General features: G+C 41.3%; 1 protein-coding gene and 1 long non-coding RNA gene across 6 annotated transcripts in view; one reads left to right on the forward strand and one right to left on the reverse strand.

Annotated features, from left to right (window-relative positions):
* ccdc88c (coiled-coil domain containing 88C) overlaps nt 1-12,252 on the reverse strand; it is a 47,614-nt gene extending 35,362 nt beyond the window's left edge. For all 5 annotated transcript variants that reach the window (XM_035994817.1, XM_031321383.2, XM_035994818.1 and 2 more), the window contains exons 1-3: nt 11,627-12,252; nt 9,197-9,309; nt 6,344-6,452 (exon numbers count right to left, since the gene is read on the reverse strand). In XM_035994817.1, coding sequence (XP_035850710.1) covers nt 6,344-6,452; nt 9,197-9,309; nt 11,627-11,686 — 282 coding nt within the window. In that variant the 5' untranslated portion in view covers nt 11,687-12,252. The remainder of the gene's footprint in view (nt 1-6,343; nt 6,453-9,196; nt 9,310-11,626) is intronic.
* Nucleotides 4,838-14,852, forward strand: part of LOC118493757 — a 103,832-nt gene continuing 93,817 nt past the window's right edge. The window contains exon 1 of the long non-coding RNA XR_004895750.1: nt 4,838-4,897. This is a non-coding gene — a long non-coding RNA (uncharacterized LOC118493757). The remainder of the gene's footprint in view (nt 4,898-14,852) is intronic.

A 14,852-nucleotide genomic window follows, 5' to 3' on the forward strand; every position in this document is an offset into this window, starting at 1 on the left:
CAGCCTGCTACATGACCCATTTAGACACGCACACATACACACAAGGCCTAAATCCATGGCCCACAAACGCACTGGGCTCACATTTCTAATCCGAGATCAATAAAATGATGGCAGCTAACAGCAGATCTGACTTTGACTAAGCTGCTAAGTTCTGTGTTTCACAACTTTCTCACCACTTTCACCACTTTAAAAATCCAAATCAGAACTCATTCCTCTCCTCCTTAGAAGTAGTGAAGGCACAGTAATGACAAACTTGCTGATTTTTCTGGGAATATCATGGCCTTGGAGCTGGACCTCGCCCTGCGGTGCGGCCAAAAAGAAGACTAGAAAACAACTAAACAGGACGGAAAGGCTACTCGGATCACACTGTGAAGCACCCAGAAGCGCTCTTGGTAACTCCTTTTCTTTCCTTTCTTGTTTTCTATTGAATAAAGGGAACATTAGCACTGTGTCTCTGGGGATGGCCACATAATAACAATAGGGAACACTACTCTCTAGTAATCTCACGGCGCAACCTCCAGAACACAAAACAGCAATCGTTCCTGACTGTGGCTGGCAATAAAACACTGTCGACGAGTTTGACCAGGGTCAACATTGTGTGTGTGTGTGTGTATGTGTGTGTGTGTGTGTGTGTATACGAAGTAGACCAGAGGATATGGAGTTCAAAACATCTCATGTAGGCTCAGGGTTTTGTTCTGCAGTTCCCACGGTAACCAAGGAGGAGTAAAGCGAGAGGAAAGGGGCACAAGAAAGAGAGCAGGGGGCGGGTTCTGCCTAAGTTGGCCTTCTACACAACAATGAAATCTCTTTCACATGAGCCAGAGAGCTGTCACACTCAGACATTGTGGAAGTATTACATAGACTCTCTGGTCGGATAGAAGGAGTACAAAAAAAGTTCTAAAAACGAATAATGTCCTTTCTGGTTTTTGGTCTATAAAATCTATCAGAAAATGGTACAAAAAAAAGAGTCAATCAGTGTTTCCCAGAGCCCAAGATGACGCCCTCAAATGTCTTGTTTTGTCCACAACTTAAAGATGTTCAGTTTACTGTCACAGAGGAGTGAAAATAGGAGTCACAGAGGAGTGAAATATTTACATTTAAAAAGATAATTCTCGCTTTATTTCATAAAAAATTACTCAAACTGAATAACGTTTTATCAGAATTCCTCATACATTTCATTTTGAGGTGACAAAAGAGGTTGCTTGTATTGCTTGCCATTGACAGCCTGCAAATATCTGACCAACCTACAGATAAGGCATCCCTTTTTCCTCAACAATTAATTTATTTGTCATTTGGTCCTGTCACTGTCTGTGTCAATTTATTTATTATTTATTACAGTTCAGTTCAGTCCAGTCACTTTATTATTATCCCAAATGGGAAACTTGATATGCAGTCAGGAGTGAAAGGTAAAGAAGAAACACATTCAAGCAACATACAAACAGACAAGGCAACAATACAAAGACATGAGTACAAAAAAAGGTTTCCTGTATGTAATACACACAACACCATTTATACCATTTATCACCACTGGAGCAATCTCTAAAAACAAAACAAAAAAGCACTAAGCCGAGTTATTGCACATGGGACAACGGAGTTTTTACTCCAATTGGTCTTGAACCGAGGTACTCTAAATCTGTGACCTGAGGGGAGTATTACGAACTCAGAGTGAAGGGGGTGATTTGTGCAGTCTAATATAGACTGGGCCTTACAAAGTACTTGCTGGTCAAAGTTAACCATCAAGGGGGACTGTGGGAAACCTATCACCTTGCCAGCAACCTTTACAATATGGCTGAGGTGGTTTTTGTCCCTGATGTTCAGGTTACCGTACCAAGCAATCATGGCAAAGGTAAGAACCGATTCAATAAAAGACTCATAAAATAAGGACATACTTCTCCTATCTACGTTAAAAGGGTTTAACTTCCTAATGAAGTACAAATGTTGCTGTCCCTTCTAACAGACTGCATCACAATTCACATCAAACTTCAGGTTTTTATCGATGACGGCTTGGGCTGCACAATTAATCGAATTTTAATCACGATCACGATTTTGGCTTCCCACGATTAAATTCACATGTGTGGAAAGCGGTCGCACAACAACTTAAATGGCATACTCCTTCATAGTATCCTTCAACAAAGGAGGAATGTAGCACAATATGGATGTGAAAGCAGTTATAATTAGCCTATGTGACAATAAAATTTGTTTTGGTTAAAATCAACAAATAATCGTGATAATCGTGATCAATATATTGATCAAAATAATCGTGATTATCATTTTGGCCATAATCGTGCAGCCCTAATGACGGCTCCCAGATACTTGTACTGTTCAACAAACTCAATTCCAGTTCCCTTAATGAAAGTCTTAGACCGCCTATCCCTAACATGGAAATCTGTTTTAATGTAAAATTAATCTTATTTTCAATGGTTAACATGTTGTGAGTTGTGTTCTTGTGTGACATGAGAAAAAAAGTCTACAAATCCCCTGAGTTCTGTAAGTAGAGCGAGCTGCTTTTATCCACCATTTACATGTGATAAAAATGTGCACTTAATTTTCATGGAAAATAACGTGACTTGCGAATAGGCTACAGAAGTTAATGACGAACAGTAAAAACGTAGCCTACTGTAGCCCAGCCTAATAATAATTTGTAAAAAAGTTAACAGATCTGTGTGTGTGTGTGTTTTATATCATTAGTGAAGTCTCCATTCTCGGGGCATATAAGCCCTGCTCGCGTGAGGCACGCCGCATCCTGCTCGCGCTGTTCTGTAGTTCATTAAAAGTTTATTAATACTGAACGCGTCTGGCCTGTCTATCTATATTGCACCAAATACGACACTGCACTCCCTTGTGAAGTCGTTTGGATGAAAGGTTCTCAAAATAATCAAAATGCAAACAGACAGACAGACACATAGAGATTCCTGCCTTTATTAGAGATAATAATATGTTCAGCCCCCTCTCTCCGAAGCTTCGAATATTCGATGCTCATTACTACCGAAGCTTCGAAGCTCAAAAAATGGTATTCGGACCAGCCCTACAGAAGTGTTGTCTTTTCCTGGTTTTAAAGCTTTACAGTGAAGTGTATTTTGTGAAAGCACCATTTGTCAACCCTACAATATTGCCGCAATATCGACATTGATGTTTTTGGTCAAAAAGTATCGTGACGTTTGATTTTCTCCGTATCGCCCAGCTCTAGTATACTGTGAACTGGAGCTGAAACAAATATTCAATCAACCAATTAGTCAATTGACAGAAATAATCAGTTAATCGATTGTCAAAATTGTTGAAGTCATTTATCAAGACAAAAAATGCCAGACATTCCCCAATGACTTCTCCAGTCCCTGAGGATTTTGGTAAGGTTTGTAAGGTTTCCCGTGTACGATTGATTATATTAAACAATGTAAATGGTAACCCTCACGTTTTAGAAGCTCTAACAACCAAATGGTATTTTTTTTTTTATTATTTTGTCTCAAATTTCTGATGAATTTTCTGTTGATCAATGAATCCGTTACTTATTCCAGCATGTGGGTGAAACAGTCAGACGGAAAACCCAGCAAGAGTGTGAAAAGAGTAAATAGCTTAGTATTCAGAGCTAGTGATATCAGGTTACTGTGCTTTGTACAACAGAGAGGGAACAGAAGGGAGGTAAGAGACACCCCCCCGCACACACACACACACACACACACACACACACACGCACACACACACACACACACAGAGTGTCACACGCTTTGTCTCTGGGGAGACTGGGAGAAGTCACTGGACCCGCTTGTATGTCTGCTGAGACATCATCTAATTAGGAGAAAGCCAACGCCTAGCCCCTTATGAACAGCTGTATATGTGTGTGTGTGTGTGTGTGTGTGTGTGTGTGTGTGTGTGTGTGTGTGTTCTGTTCTGTTCTTGCAGCTGATCCTAAATTAAACTAAGTGCCATTCTGAGGCTCATAACTCAATGACCTAAAGTGTGTGTCCATGTGCATGTGTGTGGTTGAGTGTATGTTAAAACCAGGGTATTTGACTGTGGTTAGAGCTTAATCATCACGGACAGATTAACCCCACACAGCCCAAAATGACCCACTTGTGTACACACACAACAGTCGACAGCAGACGTGGTCTTTGTTGTGTCTGATCTGCATCAGCTACACGTGATCAACGCTATACTGAAGTATTCTGTATTATCTGAGACACTTTCCCTTTGGTAGCAAAATGAACCAGATGACAGGCCTCTTCCATAAATCGTGCGTACGCACAAATTTGACCTTAGGAGTTGTACTGTACTGTCATACACTTTAGCTGGGTAAGAATTAGATTTCTGAGCAGCCGTGTGTAAAACTACAATTGTTAGAAAAATGATGATTACATTCCACTTTTCTGTTGATATTAAACTGTTTGCATAGTAGAAAGCCAAAATACTGCTGGCACTCTCACGAGATAACATGGGAGGCACTGACTGACCTTGTGGGGAGCACCAGAGATAAAGAAGATGACATCGACTCTGTATTAGGACTTCATTGTACTCGTAAAAAAGCTGTTGTTAAAGGCTTTAATCAGTCATTTCCTGTACTTATGCTGCGAGTGCTGTAAAACTGACTCTACTTGCAAGTAAACAAACTTTGAGAAAACGTCAGTGATTCTGTCCATTCCTTGATAAATAATAATCTTAACAACAATACTGATCACAGACAACAATGAACAGGTCTACCTGAAAGAAGTAGAGGTCAGGACAACAGCCTACTCGTGAATGTCAACAAGACTAAAGAGATGAATGTGGACTTGTAGGAGTAGTGATTGCTCAGTATTTGAGAGTGAGCAATCACTACTCCTGCACCATTGAAAGCGCCATGGCGGGAAACATCACTGCCTGGTACGGAAACGGCACGGAACAGGACCGCAAGGCCCTGCAGAGAGTGGCAATAGGCGGTGCTCTACCCTGCCTAAAGGGTTTTTTACACCAGGTGCTGCAAGAGGCCAGCACTGAGAGGCTCAGGAGGAGCTTCTACCCTCAGGCCACTAGGATCCATTAAACGCATATGTTTATTGAAATTGTATTGTAATTGTAACTTAAATTGTATTTTAAATGACTTCACATGACAAAATAAATGGATTGAATGATTGACATGACCGCATGTTGTAGTATTACAGAGATACAACTAAATAAATAATGTCCCTGAGGGGATCAATACAGTATTCGGATTCTGAGAGAGGAATGACATTTTCACAAATGCCTCATAAGAGGAGTGTTGGCAATGACACGTGTGTGTTTTGAACTGTCCTTAATTTGAGCATTTTGAGTATTGCTGCCAGGCCCATGATGTAATGTGACCATCCTCTCAAAGCTAATCTGAGCTCCTTGGTTGGATACATAAATCCTTTGTGCATGTGTGTGTCTGCACACAGTGTGTCCTTTGTGTAAATCAGCGATAAGGTGCTCAGATGCAGTTGATTTGGCTGAGCTGCAGCCATGTCCTGTTGACACACACACTTCCTCTGAGTTCTAACCCCACACAGCGATGGGAGTGTACTGATTGCGTGTAGTAAGCTACTTTGATACAATATGGAAACCATATATTCACTTTTGCCTGCATTCTAGGACAAGAAGGTTAGAAGCAAGGTAAGAAGCATGCAACACAATAAGCGGTCTGAAAAAATCTCAGCCAACCAGTGCCGCGCCAGAGGGCAGTGTCGCTGCGCGCGGCCATTGACTGTGTTTACGCGATGCTAGTTAACATTTAATTCACTGAATAACCTGAAAACGACACCAGGCTGCAACAGCATAACCAGATCTCTATAAACATCAGACTGCTGGGTTATAACTCGGCTCAGCCAGACTGAGAAGCCCTACGAGTCCTCTGGTTCATTCGAATGCGTGTAGAGTGTGTTCTGCGGTAGCGGGGACCACAGGCAATGCCGGAAAATATGCAGTGGCTACGCGGCAAAAAGTTGAAACCGGAACTTTTGGATATATGCAACCCGACGTCACGCTGCAGAGGCCAATCACATAACCTTTGATGAGATAAAACACAATGGAGTGTGTAAAACGTGCAGTAAAATGCTAGCACCATAGGGAACACAATAGAAAATGGGCTGTTTAACACTCGCACACCGCTGCACAACCGTGCATTAATGGCCTCAATCTCAGACAGACTCAAACCAAGGAATAGTTCAGTAATATTGGTAAAAATTCTACATGATATTTCATTTACGAAACAAAATATGGAGCAATTGATATACTAATACTACTTGGTTAAGATTTCTTTTTGCATGGGTGAAAAATAAATGATAATCTGGAATCCTGCTCGTCGACTGGGTGCAGTTCGACCCATGAACGTTTCCTATCACGTGTGTGTGCATACCTGGTAGTACGTCCTGATGTGTCTGGTGAGAACAGTCAGGTTGTGAAGGCGAAGCGACACATCATTGTTCACATTCTTGTTCAGCCTCTGATGGGTTGGGCTGGGGTCACTATGGAGACACACACAAACCACAGGAGCACTTAGATTGACGTTACTTATTTCCCTTTAAGACAAAGATCATATTACACACAGACACAGACACACACATCCCAAGTGCAGGGTAACTTTTGTGTTGGAGAAAAATTTATGCTCACATCAATGCACATCACAGCCTGTGCCAGACTGATTTGCATGTGAACAGAGGGTGTAATGCTGTCTGGCTGACCTACTATGGCGTCCGTCCATTTGATGGTGAAACTATTCTAAATATAGACGCAAGCGGCAATGATCGGGCTCCATGCAGACTGCAAGCATTTGGATGGACTGGATTTTCTTTAAAATAATTCATCATTGTGGCCGGGTTGGCTCAGTGGGTAGAGCAGGCGCACATGTACTGAGAGGGTTATGCCTCGACGCAGAGGTCCAGGGTTCGACTTCGACCTGTGACGATTCCCTACACGTCTTCCCCCTCTCTCCCTCTCTCCTTTCTCACCTAGCTGTCCTGTCAAAAATTAAAGGCGGAAAAGCCCAAAAAATAATATTTAAAAAAATAATAATAACTAATCGTTGTCATGAAGACGCGTTTCACATGACTACATTTGTAGCCATTTTGATAAAAATTGATTGGCTTGTATAATTGAAACGGATTAATGTATCAAAATATCTTGAACAACTTAAGAGCAGTTAAAAATCATACAAAATGTTCACAGGTTACAATAGGCGATCTTCAACTTCATATGACCTCACTGACCACTTGACAATACACCACATGCATGAATTGCCAAATTGTTGGCAAGTCGGCTCCACGGGGATTCCAACCCTTGAGCTTTGTATCCTCCGCTTTTTTAACTTTCACAATTTTATTTATTTCATACATTATCATTCACAATGTACTCCAGTTGCTTTTGGTGCTTCCACTTCAGCCGATATCTTTTTTTTCTCCGGTATATACACTTCAAGTTGCACCAGTTTCTTTCAGGACTTCCACTTCCACTTCCACTGACACTTCTAACTCAATGCATCACTTACACAATTTTAGCTCCTAACTCTTCCTAATGTTTCAATAACAGCTAAATTTACTTCAGGAAATATATCCCTTTGTAGTTTTATTCCTAGTCAACAAGTCAGTCAAACCAATAGTCAATTAAAGAGTGCCGCATTAAACTGCAATATAATTGCAAATTTCTGCCCCAGCTCAGTTAAAAGGTTAGAGAGAATAATAGGTTTACAGACTGACCGATGACTGGTTCTCTGACTGACTGATCTCTGAGTAGCTTTCCTGTAATATTCCTCATGCCTCCTCCTCTGTAACCCACTTTCCCATAACCCCCTGCACCCCCCCCCGCCCCCCACACTTGTAAGCCTAGCCTACATTCAGTGTGTGAAGAACAATAGCGTGATTATCATTGTTTCTGAGGACAATAACTAACATATGACATGTGGTCTGATTGGGGACAGAGTGCCGTCTGGATGGGAGAAGATTTAGATTCCACACAAGTAGGTAGGCTTCAGTATTATTGTTGTGGACAGTATTAGTGCGGTCTGTCCACACCAGAAAGAATTAAAGAATAAGCCTGACAATATTCTATATCTTTTATTGTCAACAAATCCTATGAAAAGACCAAAACCAACAATGAATGCGTCTTACTAACAAGCAGTGTGTGTGTGTGTATCCAAAGCCTGATATATTTTATTCCTCAGTTCATCAATGAGCCACATGATCACACTGGGTAATATCTTCCTTAATTACCATGAGTTTTGCATGTTCTGTTTGCATAAAAACTGTCATACTTACAAAACCTGGATATTGTCACAGCATACTCATAGTATGCAAGTAATGTAATGTAAGCCAAACCATATTCTGCTGTCTGAAATGTACGTCCAGCACTCATGTAGGATCACCTTCACAGCTGTGACTGATTCTCTCCGTGCATTGACAGCTTTTTGATTTATTGTATCTGGATATATTGTTGGTAGACATGCATAAACTGAATCTGTTAAGAGTTGTTGCACCACACTCTTACCAGAGGTGTTGGAAAACATTGATTTAGATGCATTGCGTCTCTCCCTTGAAAGACGATGTCTCCGTTTGAATATTCGCCCTTTTTTATTGACAATAAGCCAGTAATTGAGTCACTCTTACAGTAAGAATTATGGCCAATGAGCAACCGCCTTAAAATAAATAAAATGTTTATACATTTTCTTTTACACCCCTAATGTAAGTTGTGTAAAGATACTGGAAGTAAATTCATTTTAATTATAGATATTACAAATAAGTTGTTTTAAAAGTAGCAAGAAGTCACACAGTGAGAAGAAATAAATCACGTATAGAAATAAAACATTTTGATGATCGATGAACGTTTAAAATAATCGCATTGTAGCCCTCTGAATCGGATTGTGAGGTGCCTAGAGATTCACAACCCTGACTTTTGTGTGTCTGCAGCTGTGTAACTCCTGAGTCAGAGTACAAACTGACAGCCGCTCAGTTCTAAAGGGACTGTTAATGATCTAAACGTTTGCTCTCTACTGGATCTCTTGATGCAGATTTTGGCACATCTGGCGGTGGCGCTTACGACCTGAAACCAGCGAGTCAGGATGTGGTCGCACAAACACACTTCGACAGACACACACAGGAAACGCTGGATTAACTCACTTACCGTTCATATACCCAGTCCAGATTCACACTAAAGAACGTTTTTTTCACTGACTCATGCAATAGAACATTGACCTCTCACTCTGTATGGTGTCACCTACATGTGTGTCATGATCTTGTGCAGAAAGACGCCATTCACCAGCTCCATGAACATGTTGACCCGCTCCTCTGAGCCGGCTTCGTCGCACGAACCCAAAGGACCCAGCGTCCGCACCTAGAGGCAGAAAGAGACGTCAACTACATCGCAGCAAGAAGTATGAACTGATCCCTCGATAAACACTTGATGTTTTTCCTTCCAACTCAATATGCTGGTTGACATCCTGTTGAATTCTCAATCAAGATTTCTAAATCATGTTAAATCAACTGGGCATCTTCCAAAGGGACGGTGCCTTCATGGACAGCGTTTTAGGGCTGCCCCTTCTAAGACGATTAGTCGACTAATCGGTCGTTTTGGTCTTAGTCACAAAAAAGCTATAAAGTGGCGCTTTTGCATGATTCTTTGTGGAGATACTCAGTTTCAGAGATCTGATGATAAAATCAACTAGATTAGATTCAACTGTATTGTCACTGTGCAGAGTACAAGCACAGAGACAACGAAATGCAGTTTGCGTCTAACCAGAAGTGCAAAAAAGCAGACAAGTGCAATGTGATATACCAAGTATAGACAGGTGGTGCATAGACAGGACAAGAAATCTATTGCATTGTAGACAGTAGTATACAGTTGGTTTACAGAAGGTGGTTTGGAGTAATAGAAATTAAATATAAATATAAATGTGTGCAGTGTATTAGCAGTCACCTTATAAGAGCAGAATAAATATGGCTATGTAATATGAATAATGTATGAACAACATGTACAGATAGCAGTAGCATTATAATAGTAGTAAGAATAATATGGATATATGCAGTGTATTAGCAGAATATATTATAAGAAAAACTAAATAAATATGGATATTCACTATGAACCATATAGACAATTGACTAATTGATTAGTCGACAAAATCATGAGTGTCAGTGGGCTAAGAACTGTTTTAGTGGAGGACAGCCATACAGCGTTTCCTTGCTGAGCTGCAGCAGTGGGGGTGGGGGGGGGGGGTTAGTAACACAAGGAGGATCTTGGGTACTGAAAAGACTGCGGCTGAAACTTCATATTAGCTTCAGCTGAACATGCATCTTTGCGCAAAACGAGGCCTGTGGATTGAGTCCCCCCCCATCAATTACACTGATATTATGTTTGGAGGGCATCTCTTCGTGGCCAGTATCGACAGCAAGAACAATTACAGTCACAACTAACCCTCACAATGCACATATGGGCATGTCAGCAACGTTTTATGATAGACTTTACGGCTGTACTGGAACTAAAATGCCACAGACAGCACATTTTGACATTTATTCGGGGGGGTTTTGCTGAGAGTAATGCCCTCTCTTTAGAGGAACGCCCTGCTCATGCTCACACAGCGACACAGCTGGAAGGTGTCCAGTACAACCACAGTCTGATCTGCTGCTGGCCACAGGAGAAAGCACTACTCTTTCATTTTCTCCCTCAACCAGACCTGCCCTGAAACCATAGAGATTATATCGGCAACCTTCTGGTCACAAAAGCCATTTCTTTAAACGTTGGAGGTGCAAATAAAGAAAAAACAGAATGAGAAACGGGTAGCAGCTAGTCATTTTCCATGTGTCCGCTTTCTACCGGTGTGGCTGTGTTAATTGTGTTTGTCTGAGTCCAACAAAGATGGGGAAAAACAATGGTTGGCCAACCGGTCAGGTCAACATGATGGAGTTACAGAGAAACAGGAAGTACCACCAATAAGTTAGGTAACCTGTTGACTGCTCTGTGGGTTGTCATACTCTGGGATGGAATCCCATGTTGGCCAGCTGGAAGATCAAACTGGGTCCCAAGTAAACTCTGAAGACACTGACATCTATAGCACTAGGGAATGAATATGTTTAATGGTACATTTTTTTCTGTGTTTTGCTTTCTTTTAATGTTATGTTTTTAAACACATTTGCCCCTTGGACATGCAAGACAGCTAAAATGATTCAGAAAGTGAGAATATGTGGGTCGACTGGGGGAAATTACTGTGAACATCAGCATTTTAATGTAATGGCAAAAGATGATGAAGAGGTAAAGAAACAGCTGTAACTCAAGAAGTGCAGTGAAGCAGAAGAAACAGAATTCAAGTTTTTTCTGTTTGACAGTTAGTAGGCCTTAGTAGATCTTCACTTGGAAAGTCCCAGAGGCACTAACCGATATCTCTCAATAGATCACTTAAATCTGAGGTTTATACACTGGAAATGTAAACATTGCCAATCAATGGCTCGCTAGTAAAAGCGAGCAAACTACTGTCGAGTGGTAACGTTACATTAGAAGGTTAAAGCTGCTTGTTTTTTTTTACTGGTTAGTCAGGTAGTTAGTGTAAACAAATGCACCGAACTGAGAGAGAGAGAGAAACAAACAGAAAAGAGAAAGTTAAAACAGAGGCAGGGGGTCTGCAACTCGTGTGCGTCGTCGCACAACTGTTCCCACTCACCCACACCACCAGCGGTGACTCCATGAACGTGGCCAGTAACTCGGACAGAGTCACGTCCATGGTTGTTCCAGCGGCTTCCGAATCCGTTTATTAATCACCAACCGCTCCTAAATCCACGGCCAATCAGTCGATATCAGCAGCAGGCTCGCGGTGGGTCACCACACAGGACAGAACAAAGCCCCCGCGAGGCATCGACCCCCCCCTTTCGCGAGCTCACACCACTATTGTCTCGCGCTGTCCCGTTTCGCTAAACACTGGGTTTACAATGGAAAGCATTGGATATGAATACAAACTGTTCGAAATACTTCCACAATCGCTCATATGCATCCCAGAGTCCGTTCCGTTAGTTGAGCGGGTAAATATCCAGTTTACTTTCCGGCTGAAGGTGTAACACTTGATCCAAACTTCGCAGGGCAGTTGTTCCCGTTGCCAGGATACACGACTCTGACCGTAAAGCAGCGAAACGGCCGTGAAATAAGAAAAGAAAAGTAAGCAAAGTAGAGCAAAGTCAAAATGCACGACAGAGGAAAACACTGAACGTTGAAAAAGTTGTTTCCGTTGTTTGTTACACCTCTCTACCTCTCTCCTCTCCTTCTCTCCATCAACCTGACTGTGTGCGACCAGAGACAGGAGGATTGAGTGACAGGAGTACCGACCAATCCGCTACTGCAAGAAGCGCGGAGCCCGCCCTTTGCGATAAATCTGCCAATTACAGTGCAGTTATTTGGCAGATTTTTCTTTCAGTCTGACGTCACCGCCGTCTGCTACCAGCCAAAGACTTTAGACGGAACAAGATAGTGAGCGTCAAGGAAGAGTCCCACTTGGTACTTTTAAATGAGGATGGATTTTTAGCAGTTAGGTAATGTAGTGAGTGAATGTAATTAAGTGATGAATGGTCCTATATAGTTACTTTTTCATTTGTTTTTAATAGTCTTCGTAGAACAAGTTTCTTAAAGCAGAAAGCAGAACTTAAGGCTCCCAGATTTACTTTATTTGAATACACAAACACGAGAGCGAGAAAAAGAGAATTATAAAATGAAAATAAAAATATATATATTCCAACCATATTCAACATAACCAACTCACCTGTCCCACATAGGCAGACCACCTGCAGTAAACTATTTTAAGGGGTATTTTCCCTCGAAGCTAACACAGACAAAGATTGAGAGTAAACCTCTCGCTCTGCCTCGATGATCTCTGACTGCGCCTCAAACAGGTTGAAAAGGAAGCCAAAGATCAGATCAAAAGGACGCAAAGACCAAATAAAAAGTAGCAGTAACTGATAACAAGTGATTTCTATGTGACAATTGTACTTTTTATAAAGTCTTGAACTTGTTATGCAGGCTACTGATTACCTTGTAAAGTAAAACACGTAGTAAACATGATCCTCTTTAGAATTTAAGGAAAGTGGAGTGAGATGTTTTGATGCTGACTGACAGCATTAGCCTACATGTGGAGGAGTAATGGGGGGGGGGGTCAGACCTGTAGAAATCGCTCCTAGTCATATTTTTTCTTAAATCCAGAGCGTGCTTTGATTTGGCATGACCAGACAGGAAAGAAGCAAGTTTACCAGCTTCATGTTTAGAACCAGACCAAACACGTAGCCGACGCAAAAGTTGCAAAATAAGCTTTTTCGCGGAAGTGGTGGATCTGGGAAAGTATAGCCTACTGTAGCATGGCAGTGGACATTTTTTCCACTTCAAAGGTAACACATGGCAACGATAATATGTGAAGCAGCGCCCCCTTGTGGCTCCTTTTATGTTACTACACCCCCTAACAGAAAGCCATCCGCCAATATGCTGCTGTCTGAGTGATAACGTTACTGTGAAATTAACACTGGGGAAGGTGGGTGAAACCTGTTACTGTAATGTAATAAAACGGATAGGAGTGATAGTTTGTATACATCCTTCAACTGTTTAAATAATTATTTCTGACGTTACATTACACACACATTACACCAACGAGGACATATAAACTAGCACAAAAAGTAAGGAAATTTGTATTTGGTAGATTATTTCTCTGTGGTAACAATGCTTTTTGGCAATAAATCTTATACCGTTGGAAAGCCTGTTTAGTTGTAAGGAACATGTATTCGTGGGATGAGCAGCAGCGCTGAGTATGTGGGTTGCCGCCATGAAGAATAATACAATTGTATCAGTGGTAGTAGGCTACTTTCTAATATTTAACCTATACCATCTATTTCTGACTGTAATGTTTAAGATTTTGTTAAAACAAATTAGTTTTAAAATTTGAGTGGTGTGTGTGTCAAAAAACACCATGTTTTTGTTGTACTGCACATTGCTGCAGCTCCTCTTTTCTCCCTGTGTGTTGAGCTCTCTGTTTTAGCTCACACTTCTGTTCTATCTTTGTTGGGAGTCGCACATGCGCAGTAGCTAGGTAAGGACTACTAGCCAGTCAGAAGCAGAGTATGAGGGCGTGCCACGCTAGCAGCTAGACAGCATTATAACGTGTTCCAAAGTGACCACGTTTGTCTCTGAAGTAAAGGCTGGACTACAATAAAGCTGTTTGGAGCAGTTTGTGAACAGTGTTTTCTGTTGGAGATGGTAAGTCCCTTTGGGGTGGACTTTGGGCTTTATCACTTTGTAAACCTATTACATGCACAAAAAAAGATATATAACACTATAAAGGAAAGGGAAAAAGCCAAAAAGCGTAATATGAGCACTTTAAGATGTTGATCCCTGTGTCTTGAGGGCATTTTCTTGGCCAGGTCTGCTTTGGAAAAGAACTGTACTTAAAGAAACATTAAACCAAAAAAACACAAAGTCAGTCATTTTCTATCAATCATCTATTTATTTATTTATTCATTGTGAATAGTCATACAAAAGGCAGATTTACTCAGGAAGAAGTGATATCTGATAAACAAGTGGTATCAATTAACTTTACATTCAATAGTTAATTCCACTTAGCCCCACCCCCACTCCCTCCTGGACCAATGGCAGCTGAGGCAAACGGTGAAACCTGCAATCCTATTGGTGCATTCTGGACTTCATAAATCTATTTTCAATATTACAAATATATAAAGGCTCTACCCAGTGATAACAGTGACATTTTGTCAGGTCTACTTCAGGTCATAATAATACTTGACTGTCTTTAAAGACAGACGCGCGCACACACACACACACACACACACGTGCATACATACATTCACACACACACACACACACACACACACACACACACACACACACACACACACACACACACA

Source organism: Sander lucioperca, chromosome 18, assembly GCF_008315115.2.
Source record: "Sander lucioperca isolate FBNREF2018 chromosome 18, SLUC_FBN_1.2, whole genome shotgun sequence".
Lineage (NCBI taxonomy): Eukaryota > Metazoa > Chordata > Actinopteri > Perciformes > Percidae > Sander > Sander lucioperca.